At 39.9% G+C, this 16,144-nt stretch overlaps 1 protein-coding gene across 1 annotated transcript; it reads left to right on the top strand.

Moving 5' to 3' along the window:
* Positions 1 to 379: 379 nt before the first annotated feature.
* Positions 380 to 15,976, top strand: LOC139942182 (D-glutamate cyclase, mitochondrial-like). The gene is made up of 11 exons (XM_071938946.1): positions 380 to 506; positions 2,699 to 2,829; positions 3,718 to 3,874; positions 4,365 to 4,563; positions 6,410 to 6,560; positions 7,307 to 7,429; positions 8,297 to 8,506; positions 9,239 to 9,499; positions 10,723 to 10,974; positions 12,076 to 12,350; positions 13,408 to 15,976. Exons 2-11 carry the CDS (start codon positions 2,721 to 2,723, stop codon positions 13,549 to 13,551), a joined length of 1,881 nt encoding a protein of 626 aa, XP_071795047.1. The 5' UTR covers positions 380 to 506; positions 2,699 to 2,720; the 3' UTR covers positions 13,552 to 15,976.
* Positions 15,977 to 16,144: the final 168 nt, after the last annotated feature.

Below are 16,144 nucleotides of genomic sequence, written 5' to 3'. Positions count from 1 at the left end.
ATAATTTTGGTGTGCTTATCAGTATTTTATGCCTAAGCAACTATTAATTTACGAAATTGGGCCCATGGCCAATTTCACATGTCACACACAAAGTTCAGCCATTTTCTCTGTAGCAAAAATGTAAGCTTAATGTAATTTTAACTGGTAACCTATTTCTGCTAAGCAATACTTTTCTGTGCTTTATAGAAAGTTTTTGTGCTTACAGGCTTCGTGGGGCGGGCTAGCCTTTATACAGGCCGTCACGTTGCAAGTCCTTTACCGAGTACGGTCGACGCACACTGCAGTGCCGTGAGGAGCCCCATGCGTAAGCGTTACTGCTAACTAATCGGGCAAAGGTCGCAAAGAAACAGCCTTGTAATCAAGGCTAAGTGCGTGCGGGTTGGCATTGAATGTAGTACAGCTTTAATAGATAGCTAGCACAACAACATCAGTCACGGATTACTGTGTGTTTTGAGGCAAAGTTTTCAGCTGTTGTGTCAAGTTTGAACAATAAAAGAAGAGACGAGGTAAGTTGAATGAAAGTGTTTCAAAGCAATGGGCTAAGTACTGCAGTCAGTGTGTAACTTGAAAAGACAGTGGAACGGGTAGTGTGTGGCGTGTAAGCAGCAGCTCTTTATATGAGTCTGCTGAAATGCTGGGCCGTGGCCCGTGTGGGCCCGTCATGCGTGCTATGCAAGGCCGTGGAGCCCCACACACATTCGTGCACGGCCATTTTTAACATCGGTCTCATCACTGTAATGGCGACAGTGATGAAACCGATGTTAAAACCGGAGCCATTTACAGCTCAACAAGGTGGGCTAAGCAAACTTCTGTTCTGTATCTGTACGTTTACTTCTAGAAAGGCTCCTCGGTTTCTAGAAGTACTGTGCGTACGTCCGTCAAGTATCTGCAACAATCACCACACTCATGTTGCAGGGATATGTTGTGTGTTGTTTGGAATGGGTGGTCAGTGATACAGCAGTAGAACCATGGTAGACCATGCTCAGTGTCGTACAGTGTGACAGGAATCCTAGGATAACTAAAAACCACTAAAAAAGGGGGCATATTTATTTTATATGTCCAGTAAACGGTACAAACTACACTTGACAGACCCTGTTGCATAGGACTGAGGCCTTCGACGAGGGTAGTTTCCCCACACCCAATGTTCCCATTATTATCATTAACACAGCATTCCAGTACACCCCCTAAAAAATCCACAATCAGACAATACACAATGAAGACACAATGGGGGGAGGGGGGGGGGGGGGGGTGGACATACCTGCACCAAATGTATTTGCTTGTTTGGTACATTGTCTGCTTCTTCAAGGTCTAGTTGACTAGGGCTTCTCAGGCTACTGTCATTTACTGTACTTAAAGTGTGTACGTGTGTATTAATAGTACTGATATGGTGTGACCATTTTTTAAGTGTTCTGTTTGTAAGTTGATGTGTAATCATTGTTTACATACATGACAAATTATCAAGCTAGTCAAAGATTAATGTTATCAGACCTATATTTTTTTCAGATTCGGATAGATTCAATAATAGTAAAAACTGATCCTTGTACTTTTATGCAATTTTTTTCATCTTTGGAAATGAAAAATAAATATTATTTTAGCACCCCCACCCCTCCCCATCCACTCTAATATGAAAAAAAACCCATTGAACAGTTTTTAGTCCATCAAACAATTACAATTCATTATGATTGTACTGTAGTCATGGAGGTAGAACATGCAAATGCATTTACATTTTTCTCAAGCTGTCATGTGAAATGTCAGTCTTTTTGTTTAGGAGTTGCTGATTGTTGTTTAGTTGTGGGTTTCTTTTCGGGGGGGGGGGGGGGGGGGGGGGGGGTGATATTTTCTGTAAAATAAGGAAATAAACACCTCCACAACAAAGCAGGGGGGTTCAAGGGTTTTGAGCCGGGGTGGAGCAGGGGGGGGGGATAAGGATTCTCAATATTGTTGGTGTTTTTGTAAGGTTATCATCTACCTGGAATATAAAGGCACTGGAATAAAATACAAAACGTTCAAAGAATGATAGCAATAGACCTTATGCACATGACGTCATTTCAGTACGGCGTCCCCGCATTGAGGTCAAAAGGAGGTTGTTCATTGGCCAATCTATGTGCGTTTCCATTGTTTCGTCACCGTTTGACCTCAAAGATGGCGGCTGGATGACGTCAATGCATTAAGGTCTATTCAGTAATTGCAGTATAATTAATAGTTTTGACATGGGGAGGGGTGTATAGCTCAACAAATTGTAAAATGGCTTAATGCCAAGTGTGACTCTAAAGGTAAACCTTTGTTATATGTTTTTCTCAAGGGGGGGGGGTAATGTCTATTCTGCATCCCCCCCCCCCCCTGATTGCCCTAGAATGTCATACTAAAAATCAATCATTAAATAAGGGAATCAATGTGTGGTGAGTCGGTTTTCAACTAGTGGTTTAATCCCAACGAGGCCTGGCCTCGGCGGGTTTAAACCACTAGTTGAAAACCGATTCAACACACTTTGATTCCCATTCATAAATACCTTTTCGGTCAAAAACATCATCACTTTTTGGTCAAAAAGTAAAATAAATGCAAAATTATAATTATAACACTTTTTACCGGTCATAAACAAAGGTTTATACACACCCATGTGACGCACTCTCCACCAATAGGAAACTGTCTGAGGTATTTATGAATGTTAATAATGTACCTTATCTGTATCGCAAAACAGTTAAAGGCAGAGTGTGGCCATCATGCCAGCTCCAACGAGGGAAGAGCTCTGCGATGCGCTGCCAGAAGTGGCCAGAAAAGCATTCCGCTCTGGACACTACTTCAGGGAAAGTACTTCTGGAATGTGTCAAGGTAGGAACAAGATATGGCTTGGTTCAAGAAAGAGCTGCTGGGCACAGTTTCATAGAGCTGCTTGAGGCAGAAAATGTTGCAATTTGGCAATAAAATGTCGTTATTCAATAACTGCATGGCCAAGCCCTTTTCACATGAGAGCAATTTAGCAGGGGGTCCCTTGCTTGTCTATATCAAGGTTGTAAAACTTGGGAGATCAAACACTCTGGTGACATTTACGTATTCTTTTTAGTGTCTGACTTTCGTCCAATCAGATACAAGTGTGTAAAACTTGCAACCAATCAGGGTACAATAACTTCATTGTTGAACCAATCAAATGAAGGTATTGAAAGAAGACTTACTGATTCAATTTTGTTTGATCCCTTGTATTGTTGATCAATAAGCTTTGAATTGGTACCTGTGATGAACCAAATCATTGAGGGAGGTTGCATTGCAAAGCTGTAATTTATTCTGCCAGAAAAAGGAAAAGAAGAGAGATAAACCCACATTTAATGATTAAAAGAAAAAAAACATCGTCAAGTACATTTTCACTCAGTGTGAAAGGACAACACTGTTTGGACTGTCCAAGGTCTCTAGTAAAATCTTCGCGTTGTTAAATTTAGCAGTTGACATATGTACGTAAATAGGATTAAAATTTTTGTGTTGACTCAGTTAAAATATCAAATACAATGTGGCAGATCATTGATCACAATCTACATCTACATCTATCCAGCTACTTGTTAAAGATAGATGCAGCATCTAGACAAGGGTGATACACCAATTATAAAATTCAAAATAAAACCTTTTTTTTAGCACCTGTCACAAGGGGGTGCTCTTCTTAATAATGACATCATTGAAACTTCACTACTCGTTGCATTTTTATTCTTATATTTCTGCTCTTCCTGGCAGGTTATGGACAAACCAATCTAGTCATACTGGAAAAAAACGTAGCAGAGGATTTTGCAAAGTTCTGTGCCGCTAATAAAGGACCCCTTCCGGTTTTGTATCAATCAGAAATCGGGCAAGTTACAGCACCGGGAATCACACAAACAGATTCGGATGTCAGGTAAACAAGTGTTATGTATTGGTGGAGGACAAAACAACCATAAAAACAATCTAATTGCTGATAATGTAATAGACCAATCCCTCAAGCAGTGCTACCAATTATACACTCCCAAATGAGGACGATTCTTGAAAAGAAATTGGTCATATTTTTGACGTTGCAATAAAATAATGATAAAAATTGGTGTGCTTTCAGATGCCTCAAAAAGGCTTCGAGCCTAAAGTCTTTCTCAGAACTGAATAGCTTAGTGAGAAATTGTCTCTTTCTCAACACCACATTAATTTAAAAGGAGTCATGTCCCACAATAATTAATTCAACCGACAGTGCTCCATTGCTCGTTACCAAGTAAATTGATATTGGTTATCAGTGAGTAACTACCAATAGTGTCCAGTGCCTTTTGAGAATCTTTTCATTTCAAAGTAATAGGGTTATGGAAAAAGAAATCTGTTTTTACCCCCCCCCCCCCACCACACTTGCCTTTTTGCTGCAACAGAACGGACTTGCCAGCTTACAACATCATTGAAGAGGGAAAAGTCACCCATACAGTGAAGAACCTTCTGGGCTTCAAGGAGATCTTGAAAGACTCTGTCTCCTTCTACCAGGGATGCAGCTTCTCCTTCGACAAAGCCTTACTCTCTGCAGGCGTACCTTTAAGAAACCTGGAGCAGAATTGTTGTGTCAGTGCATACAGAGTAAGTAAAGGCAAAGGCCGCTTCGAAATAACCCACTGCAACCACAGCAATTGCTATTAGCTTTTTTGAGGTATGGTGGACTGTAGCAGTGCACTGTTTTCAGATAGTTTTATCATAAACCTTATGTGTGCCATAGTGCTGTGTCCACCATTATCTCAATATGGTGGCATGGTTGGCTTGTGAGTAAAGCGCTCGGCTCTCACCAAGGTGACCCCGGTTCGATTCACGGCCAGGGCCATATGTGAGTTGAGCGTTGGTTCTCTGCTGTGCTATGAGGGCTTTCCAGACCATCCGGTTTTCCTCCCTCGGCAAAAATCAAACACTTTTGATCTTGGCTGTGCTCCGTGGTCATAATGGGTTTATGTGGCTGGCAGCCAAAGGCGCCCTTGCATGCCTGCTTCTAGAACACTATGTAGCCGCATCCTTCAAAATTCAGCTCTTAGCTGCGAGCAAGGATGATTAGGCCCCCAAAATTATAATTATAATATGCCTTATGGTGTGGTCTCTTTACAAAGTTTTCCTAACAGAAGCGCCCTTTACACACACAAAATTTGTGCGCCCATTCAAGTACGAAATTCAAGGCCTGCAGAGTATACCTAAGGTTTTTGGTATCGTTTGTTGTTTTAACCCTTCGTGGATGTAGCTGTATACAATACAACAAGTGAAAATTTCATTTCCAAAGATGGTCATTGTACTTTTAAAGGGAATGTGCCTAAGAACAATACAAAGCCAGAGGGCCTTTTTGAGGTTACACTTAACAGGTTTGGAATTTGGCCAACACCCAACAAAATTTCCACCAGGGCCTCCTTGCCACCTACTCCTGAGGCTGAAACAGGGTTACCCCTTTACAGTCCAGAAGGATGTAGGTATGTGTATTGCTCACTATAGGAACCTGGCTGTTAGAGCTAGGGTGGTCATAACCTATAGACGATATCACCTGTGACATCACATGTTTACAAAAGAGCCATAGAGCCTGGACTTCCTGCAGGCATGATTTGTACACAATCTAATGGAAGAAAACATAAAATCTTATATTTTATAGATATTGCACTGTCTAATTCTTATCAACTTTTGATATGATGCGCCTCGGAATAAGTTTAGTCTTAGATAGATGGCGCTTTATAAGTTTTAATTATTAATTAATTATTATGATGAAAGGGGGCACACTTCTCAAAACTTTTCCACCTTTTACTTCTCTGACTCTTGGATTTTTGTGGAAATTATGACACACAACGTCAACTTTCCCATAGGATCAGTGCAGTATCTTGCCTGCCAGAAAATCCAAAGAATGAACAAGGTCACACTTATTGTAAACCAAGTTCACATGGTTTAAAACTGTTTCGGTTGAACTTGCCATTGGTTGAACTTGTCTTTGACCGAAACAGTAATTAGTTACGACCACCAAAAATATACCCCAGAATGTACTTAAAGACAATGGACACTATTGGTTATTGTCAAAGACCAGTCTTCTCACTTGGTGAATCTCAACATATGCATAAAAAAAAAACTATGAAAATTTTATCTTGATTGGTCGTCGGAGTTGCGAGATAACTATGGCAGAAAAAAACCACCCTTATCACACTACGTTGTGTGCTTTCAGATGCTTGATTCTGAAACCTCAAATTCTGAACTTGAGGTCTCGAAATCAAGTTCGTGGAAAATTACTTCTTTCTCGAAAACTACGTCACTTCAGAGGGAGCTGTTTCTCACAATGTTTTTTACCATCAACCTCTCCCCATTACTCATCACCAAGTGAGGTTTTATGCCTAAAATTATTTTGAGTTATTACCAATGGTGTCCACTGCCTTAAACTTCCTAACTTGTATAAATCACGGTGTTTTTCTAGACTGGTGTGATGTGCCATCCGGTAGCGCCATTCAAAGCCCATATAGCTGTATCCATGAGACCGATACCGAAGGAGCTTGTCGAGACGGCGTTCCGTGTAACTCTACCACTCACTCGGAACCATGGTGCTCCCATCCATATTGGAGATCCAGGTTAGTGTGTCTTAAGAAATAACATGTCTTAAGAAATAACATTTCTTTTAATGCAAGTTTGCCCTGTACAAGACTAAAAGCTACTCTTGATAAGGTGGCTACAAGAAGAGAAATGTAAAGATTAACAGAGTATGTCGTCACCGGTTTCACAAAGTGGCGAATCTGAGCCATCATATTGGCAAAATTGAAACCATGATTCTAGTTTAATCATTTTTCAAACTGTTGTTTTTGAGACAGCTTATATATTTTGTAAAAACATTTTTATGCAAGTTCACCCCAAACAAGGCTTATTAAAGCCACTCTTGGTAAGGGGCTACAAGAACAAAAACATTGAGGGTGAAAAAATCTTTGGGGAGCTGGAGATAGGAATTGATATTCCTCTGAAAACAGTCTGGACTGTAGGATGGAGGGAATTGGCACACGGCAAGGAGTTCCAAACGATATGTGGAATAAAGCTGTTGAAATGGCTCTCTGTTCTATGTCTCAACACATCATGAGTGTTTGGGTAAGAAGAAGCAGAAAGTCTGGTTTTAAGCTCAAACGTTTATATAGGAGAAACAAGGTTCGCCACACTGAGAATATCTGTGGAAGTGACAGAGAGTGGCTGCAGACCTTCACCAACAAGATAAACAATACAAAGTCTGCAAAAATAGTCTGATCCCAAGTCATCTCCGTCACTACAAAGTAGCACTGAACATTATAAAACCAATTTTATAGTGATTTTGTTTACTCTTCTTGAATTTCAGCTTTGATTGGGATATCTGACATAACCAAGCCAGAATTCTGTGATCCATTGAACTTCCAAGAAGGAGATGTTCCAGTCTTCTGGGCCTGTGGTATTACTGGAACAGAAGCCATTTTGTCTCTCAGTGAGTTGACCTTCATCCTACTGTCCGACCAGCCAACACCATACACAGTCAACCCTCCTACTGTCTGACTATTCTATCATCCCCTCTAGTATTTAATGATACGTAAACCATGCCAGCCAACACCATACACAGTACACAGTCAACCCTCCTACTGTCTGACCATTTAATATCATCCACTTTGGTATTTAATGATTGACAAAACCATGCCAGCCTACACCCTACACAGTACAAAGTTAACCCTCCTACTGTCTGACCGTTCATTTCCATTCACTATTGTATTTATTGATCGACAAAACCATGCCAGCCTACACCCTACACCCTACACAGTACAAAGTTAACCCTCCTACCCTGACCATTTTATCATCCACTGTGCTGTTGAAAGATTGATAAACCATGCCAGCCTAGAGTATGGTCATGTGGTAAATGCATCTAAACAGTACACAGTTAACCCTCCTACTGTCTGTCCATTCAATATCATCTACCGTGGTGTTTTAAATAATTGATAAACCATGCCAGCTTACAATATGATTATGTGGTGAATGCATCTATACAGTACACAGATGTTCATGTGCACAGTTGTGCCACTATTTACAACCTTACACAGTACACATTCAACCCTCCTACTGTCCGACCATTCAATATTACCCACCGTGGTGTTTAAAAAAACCATGCCAGCCTATAATTTGATCGTGTAGTGAATGTAACTGCTTAGTACATACATTTACACATAGTTCTGTGCACAGTTGTACACCACATAAAACTTAGGGGATTGACTGCTTTGAAATGGACAGGCAACTTGCTTAATCAGTTTAATTAAGCAATTAAGTTTGAAATGTTTCAATTTTTATTTATTTGTTTGTATTTTAGAATGTCCGATAGCTTTCTCTCACTATCCGGGAAGCATGTACATCTCAGACGCCCCGACAGACCTTGATGATAAAGCCATTGATCAAGACAACCCAGAAGAGAACCCTAAAGTCGTTCCTCTGTGCGAGAAACCTTACTGGGCGAGTGTGACTAGTGAAGCTGTCGTCAGAAAGATTCAGCAGTTAGAGGTGGCTATGGCTGAAGATTTAGGTAACAGTAACTCTTTAGTTGGGGAGTATTCTTAAATTCAGCTTCGGGTTCATAAATATTATAGTAATGAAGACAATCACAATATAATAACATAGATAGCTGTACACATGTGGACAAGTTGGTAAATGTCTGTCGCAGTGATAGCGTTCCCACTCTATTCTGAATCCCCCCGCGATTCCCGGGGTATTCTCCTACTGTTCTTATGACTATGGTCCCAGTAGTGGGGAGTAGAAGTCGGCAACCAGTAGTTCGCGCGAGAGCAGTGATCTTGCAAGAGTACGGCCACAACTGGACTATCTCACTCATAGGACCAGCAGCATAAAAAGAATAAGCAACAACCCACAACCATCAACATTAACCAACACCATCACAAAATAATGTTGGCAACAGTAGCAGAAGCAGCGTCGGGCTGGAATTACATGCAGGTCAAGGGAGGTCATGGCCTTCCTTGCCTCTGGTTTTGGCCTTGGTGCCTCTTCAAAATTTTTGAATATGTAGTAATGGCCAAGCATAGCTTGATAAGGACAGGCCTTAAACTTCGCTCTAAAAGGGCGCAGCAATTTTCCTCTATGGTGAAGGGCACGCAATGCGGAAAATATAAATTTGTATTGAAACCTTGCAAAGGGCACCAGAGCAGAGGCACAGGGCACTGCGACAGTTGCTGTGGGTGCCATGGGTTAATTTCGAGGCCTGCAAGGCCATTCATGTAACATTTCTTTTTTTCACCGACAGGCAACAGGAATATTGGAAATCTCGTTGTGCCCGGTGATCTCCTGAAGTCGGCCCTCGCTCTCTCCCATGCCTCATCAGTTGCCGTGACAACAGGCTTCCCCTGCTTCATCAATAACAGGAATCCGTATGAGGATGACGGACCGCCGGGGGCAATTGCTATTGCCATGATGCTACAAGCTCTCAGGAAGAAGGTTGATCTACTTGCTGATAAGACGCTTTATGGACCCCTGACTACGTTGATGGAAACCTTGGTGGAAAAACGTAAGTATAAATCTGATTTTGTTCTCACTGATGTCAATATTTCATTGTCTTCTAGCATTTCTTTCTTTCTATAAATAAAAAATTTGTGATAAAAATAACATAAAATAAAAATAACTTGTAATGCGCACACATCCACCGTGGTGGGTGTTCAAGGCACAGTAAAAAAAAAACTTTAAAAAAACTAAAGAAAATGGACAAATAATCCGTGAAAACCTGTGACATAATGTAAGTTTTGAGAAGAGATTTGCATTTTGTGCCAGTTCAAAGACAAGACCTAAGAGCACTATTTCATGCTCATCTTGAAATAATCAATTATTATTTATTTGTTTACACTATGGAAACCTTGATCTTGAACATCTAACTAGCAGAGCATAAGTCATTTTGTTCTCATATTGTTTTGCTGTTCTGTGTTTCCCAAAACATCCATCTTGGGTGTGTATGTAAAGTGTGGTTTAATTCAAGGTGTATTCACCTAGTTTTTACTGTGTCCTTGGTTAAGACCACAGCTGGATAGATTACTGTTTAATGAGGGGAAGTCAACCTAATAGATTGTTAATTGCTCAGCCCTTTGGTTTGACCTTGTTTCAGGTCAGCAATGTACTGTTCAGCACACTGGGGGTAGAGACCAATGTTTACATTTAGAGTAGAGCCTAATAACCTCCATGAGACCATGGAGTGGGGGAAGTGAGAAATGACATTCCAGAGAATTATTCACCAATTATAGCTGTCTCTGGGCTTGACAGAGAGCATTTGCTGAAATTTACTAGCCAGTTAATGGTCTGGACACTCTTTTTTTCAAGGTGTTTTAACAACTGAGTGACCATTCATTTCTTAATAATCATCACAAAATGCCCAGCAAGTTGTTAATATTGTTACATTCTTTCATCACATTTTGTCATTAAAAATCTCAACAGAATTATCATTTAGTTTTGTGTTTAGCAATGGGGATACTACATGTGTAAGTGTAAACATATTACATTGGAAAATATCATATCTAGACATAATTATTACTTAAATCTCTTTATGTGAATGAAAGTAGGTCAACCTTGCAGCCATTTGCGGCTGCTCTGTGCATTTCGGTACAAGCTGCTTGTTAAGGGACTTGCAATTCCCTTTTTTAAGCATGGTGAAATAGAAATAAAAGCCTGCACTTCATTGAGATTTTACGGTGGTTTCACAGCAAAGATTCACTCCTTTTTTGTAATCCTCTTTGTAAACTATAGAAGTTCTTCACAGCCCCATCCCTGTAGTGCTGTACCCACCCGAAGGATCAGAAGACAACATGGAAACAGCCAAGACATTCATGTTAAAGGGGGGCAGCCCTCGGTACGATCATCTCCTAGCCATTGAGAGAGTAGGCAGGGCAGAGGATGGACGGTACTACACCATGAAGGCAATTGATATTAGCAAGCTGGTTGGGGGTGTGGATTGGTTGTTCATGGCAGCTACTGAGATGCCATTGGTTCATACCACAGGTGAGTGTCAAACTTATTTCTTTTGACTAACTCTTTCATGCGCCGACAGGTCATTCGTGACCGCTCCCTTCAGAAAAATAGTTGTAAAATAAAAAAACAAAGATCACACAACCACATAGTTTACAGAATAGGAAAGAGGACTCTTGAGTGTGCTGTGTGACCTGTATTTGGGGTCGCCATTTCCACAATAAAATAGTTAACAATTTATGTGTCCCTATGATCAATGCATCATTAAAATAAATGGTGCATGAAAGGGCTGATTCAAGTTACTACTGCTATTAGGGTAGGTAGGCCGTCTCACGCTCTGCACCCATCATTTCATGTTGTTTTGTTGCATGACAGGCTCCTTTGGTTACACATTTGAACAGCGGGGATAGAAACCCTTACACAGGCGAAACACATGGTGCCCTCTGTATGTAGTGCCAGAGTGACCTTTTTTATTTATTTTTATTTTTTTATGCAAGTCGCCAGACACACAAGGCCTGAAGGCCACTTCAAGGTGTGGGCTACAATGTTTTGTCCAGAGGCCGTTGCCACCTACTCCTAGAGCTGAAACAGGGTGACCCCTTTGACAGTCCATACGGATGTAGGCTTGGGTATCATCAGTCTGAAGCCTGGCCGGTAGAGCAGAAAGCACTACCTTCCCAATTTTACGTAGCAAGTGTCACGACCTGGATTCGAACCCACACCCTGCTGATCAAACACCAGAGCTTAAATCCGGTGCTCTTAACCGCTCGGCCATGACACGCTTGCATCTCAGCAATGTTAAAAAAAGACAGCTTTCTCCAGAAGACGATCCTAGTATAGTGATCAAAACGTTGAGTTCAACCAACAGATCTTTTCATAACAACCTCAACTCATTTAGAGATAGTCATTACATGATGTTTCCTTTCCATATCGTACTTCAACAATGCAAAGTTTAAAATCCTTTTTGTACATATTGTCAGTTGAAAAAGTAGCTTCTTGCTAACTTAAATCATGCTGATCGTAGTGAACTAGCATACTTTCAGGTTTGTACTCTTTCATAATTTTTATATTGCTAACCTTGTATCAATCTATCAAATTTATAAAAATAAATTTATATTTTGTTTAACCCTGAAGGCATCGGAGATGGAGGCAATGAACTGGGCATGGGTAAAGTCAAAGACATCATCCACCGTGACATCCCCAATGGACCCACCATCGCCTGTGCCATCGCCTCAGACTACCTCCTGACTGCTGGGGTATCTAACTGGGGTGGTTACGCCTTAGCTACAGCCCTGTACCTAGTCAGTAGATGCCCTATCCATGATAGGTACAGGAGGAAGGCGGTTGGTTACCCGCCGACGGAGAAAGAGCTGGAGAGGTTTAGAAAGGCATTGCCGGATATTGAGCGGGTAAGAGTTTATGATTTTCATTGCACCCCCTATATTTTGACGGATTTACTGACAAATTATTTAGTCAATTTTGATTTGGTTTACTACAGTGTTTTCTCTTAGAGTTTACTGATGTGAGTTGTTGAATGGGCTTGCAATATGATAATATGAGGTGAATGGATCTGTACAGTACACTGTGTAAAGTTGTGCAACCACACACGAACCATATAAACAGTATTTTATGTAGCGCCAAAATCTGGAGGAAAAAAACCTGCTAAATAATAATAATAATAATAAGACTTGTAATGCGCACGTATCCACCCTGCTGGGTGTTCAAGGCGCAGTGTGCTTTACAGATATAAAGATGTGAAGCAAGAATCCAATAAGCATGCTGATAAATATAAAACAACTGTAAACAGAAAGAGGAACTTCATGAATCCCTTCAAATCATGATACTGTTAAAAACTTAGGAGTCATAAGAATGAGGAATATAAGAACTGTTGACCAAACAGTAATTCACTTCATGGATGCATACAGTGCAAACATATATACGCAAAAACTGTGGGGACAACTGAGCCAAACAACATCAATACAACTGACCCAAATTGTGGGTACCCCTTACCAAACTCAAACTGGGGGCACACCTGACACCCAAACTGTGGGCACACCTGCCCCCAAAAGTGGGCACACCTTACACCCAAACTGTGGGCACACCTGACACCAAAGCTGGGCACACCTGACACCCAAACTGGGGGCACACCTGACCCCAAAAGTGGGCACACCTGACACCCAAACTGGGGGCACACCTGACCCCAACACCTGACACCCAAACTGGGCACACCGGACACCCAAACTGGGGGCACACCTGACCCCAACACCTGACACCCAAACTGGGCACACCTGACACCCAAACTAAAGACACTCCTGACCCCAAACTGGGCACACCTGACACCTAAACTAAAGACACACCTGACCCCAAACTGGGCACACCTGACACCCAAACTGGACACACATTACACCCAAACCACATCAATACAACAGCTAGACCTGAACCATTTCATATTAACATTCTTTTTAGGAGGGGCAGATGTTAGACATCCTGATCAGCCAAGAGTTCTTTGACATGACAGGGACAGATGTCAGGAACGTGGACGGACTGTCCTTTCAAGATGTCCACACAAAGAAGATTCAAGAGATACTTAGAGTCATTGGAGAAAACTAAAAGATGATTACCAGTGAGTTGGAGAATCTAAATCAGGACTGAAATAAACCAATTGTAATCAGATAATATTTTTCACTGATTTATACCAAAGTGATGAGACTGAGTAATTTGTATTCTATAAAACGATAAAATGATATAGTATTTTTGTAATCTTTATGGATAACTGTTTTTTCTCTTGTTACTAACAGTTATACAGTTTGAAATAGGAATGTGATTCTAGTAGTTTTGTTTCAAACTGAATTTTGATGGATGTTTATAGGGGAGAATACCAGATTTATGCAATTAAATATTATCAAGTTTCATGCAGGAATGCAACTTATCAATTAAGCAGCTGATATTTGTTTTTCACCAATTTAAGTGACGTAGAAAGTGGAACTTAAAAACACTGTACAATGTTTTCTGTACCAGGCAACTTGCTCATGAACAAGTTAAAAGTACCAGTGTGTACTGTTTGAATGTATGGTGAAATAAGTTGGAGCCAGCGAAAAGTATTGGGTTAAAAGCCATTTGCAAGTTAGATTTGAATACTGTTCTGGTGCAATGACGTGCTATAATCACAAGTTACCACCTACATGCTAAGATTAATTGCATGAAGTGCAACACAAGCTATTTTTGAGGTACCATCCTTTTTCAACCCACCTACTGTCTGATCATCTACTGTGGTTTTGAATGACAGACAAACCAATTAGTATTATGAGTGTGGTGATTGCATCTACGCAGTACACAGTCAACCCTCCTACTGTGTGACCATTCAATATCATGTACCCACCGGTTTTGAATTAGGTATCAGTTATGCAAGCTTGCAATAATCATGATATAATGTGGTGATTGCATCTAGCCTGCATGAACCCAGTACACAGTCAACCCTCCTACTGTGTGACCAGTCAATAATTGTTTTATGGTTTATTGTAAAAGCATTTGAGCTAAAGCAGACTAGAGGCCAAAAGCAATTCAAATTTACATACATGTGGTTCACAACATTACTGAATAAGTATACATAAAATTACAAGATATTAAACAGGATAATAAAAAAAATGTACTATTAAAAGAGCCCCACCAAAAAAGTGCCAAAAGAAGCAAAAAGCATTACAAATCATTACCTACTGTGGTTTTGAATTGTCACATTAAACATGTTACATATCTGTTTTTCAAATCATTATTTCAAGTTGACATCATTTTATTGTTACAGGTTTTTCAGTAAAATTTATGTTTTCTTAATAATTGAAAGTATGACATTATTACTCCTGAACTACATGATGTATATTTACAACTTATACGTCTGAAAGAAGTTTATATGAGGTTATATCCTAGTCGATTTTGCTTTGTTTGCTTGTACGATTCGTTGTAAGTTCGATTGGTCAAGTGTCTTTTCTTATAAAAGTATTTCTATTTGGTCTTTTGACCCTCCGCCATTTTTGCCTCTGCTTTATTAAGTGCATGATATATTTACGTTCTTTCTACGTCTTTGTTCTTTTTTCTTCATTCATTCATTAATGGTTTATTCTTTAAAAACAAATTTCCCATGGCAACAAAAGGTTAATTACCAAAAAAATATTGAATAATGTACATTTTGTTAAATTGCCCTCTACAATTACTTGTATGTATATTTTGCAATACGGAGGTAGCGCTGAGCGATGAAATGAATTAATAAAAATCATGTAAAATAAAATATGTTTCACTTCGACCTAACCCTAGTTTCGGCCCAAACCAAAAGTGCAATCAAAGTTTGATATACTTATCCAGAACTTACGCTATGACAAAGAGAAAGAAAAAGTTTCGTATGATTTTTCAAGGCAGCTGAAAACTAAATTGTATGCCACAATTTATCCTTCAAATTGTGTGTCATGTTGATAGTATAAAACATCGTGAGAAATGACTACCTTTGAAGTAGTTTAGTCTAGGAGAAAGAGGTAATTCTCACCCTGAAAATTTAAATCTTAGAAAGGTCTAGGAGAGCACACAATTCTAAGTGCAACAAGGGTGTTTTTTTCTTTTGCTATTTACTTGCAACGTTGATGACCAATTTAACCCAAATTTCCACAGGTCTGCTTTAACAACATTGTTGGGATAGGCTACGCCTAGTAAGGGATACTGGTCTTTAAAAATTACCCAAAGCATACCTTTACTTACAAGTTGGTGTGAATGAGCATTCTTGTGATATTTTGTTTATTACAACACTATTTTGATATTTTGGGGTAGGAATAGGGGAAGGGGAAGGGGCGTTGGTGTGGGTTATATGATTGAACCCTGTGACCCCTTTTCTTGTGAATGGTTTTACTCAAAAATTGTTTTCATGACAAGTTATTATAAATTGGCAAGGAGAGTACTAGCCTATGCAGTCATGGAACCAACATAACCTACCTAATAATGAGTAAATATTGTTTGATATGTTCAACGAATAATTAATAAATCCTGGCTTAGAGTTCTTGTCTGGCTTGAAGATGTTTTGTTGTAAGTTATGCATATTTACTGACGATTGTTCAGATTTTACGAAGAAAAAATCGTGCTAATTACAGACAAGTATTAGGTTGTGTTGTGACTGGTGCCCCGCTAAATTTTTGTTTAGAAAAGAAATTTGTCAAACAGTTTTTTT

Source organism: Asterias amurensis, chromosome 1, assembly GCF_032118995.1.
Source record: "Asterias amurensis chromosome 1, ASM3211899v1".
NCBI lineage: Eukaryota > Metazoa > Echinodermata > Asteroidea > Forcipulatida > Asteriidae > Asterias > Asterias amurensis.
This window is presented reverse-complemented; position numbering and strand designations above follow the sequence as displayed.

Excerpts from the sequence above, each read along its gene's own strand:
- LOC139942182 (XM_071938946.1), top strand. The coding sequence starts at position 2,721 with ATGCCAGCTCCAACGAGGGAAGAGCTCTGCGATGCGCTGCCAGAAGTG. Across the intron at positions 2,830-3,717 it reads TACTTCTGGAATGTGTCAAG|GTTATGGACAAACCAATCTA; the intron begins GTAGGAACAAGA and ends TCTTCCTGGCAG. Across the intron at positions 3,875-4,364 it reads CAAACAGATTCGGATGTCAG|AACGGACTTGCCAGCTTACA; the intron begins GTAAACAAGTGT and ends TTGCTGCAACAG.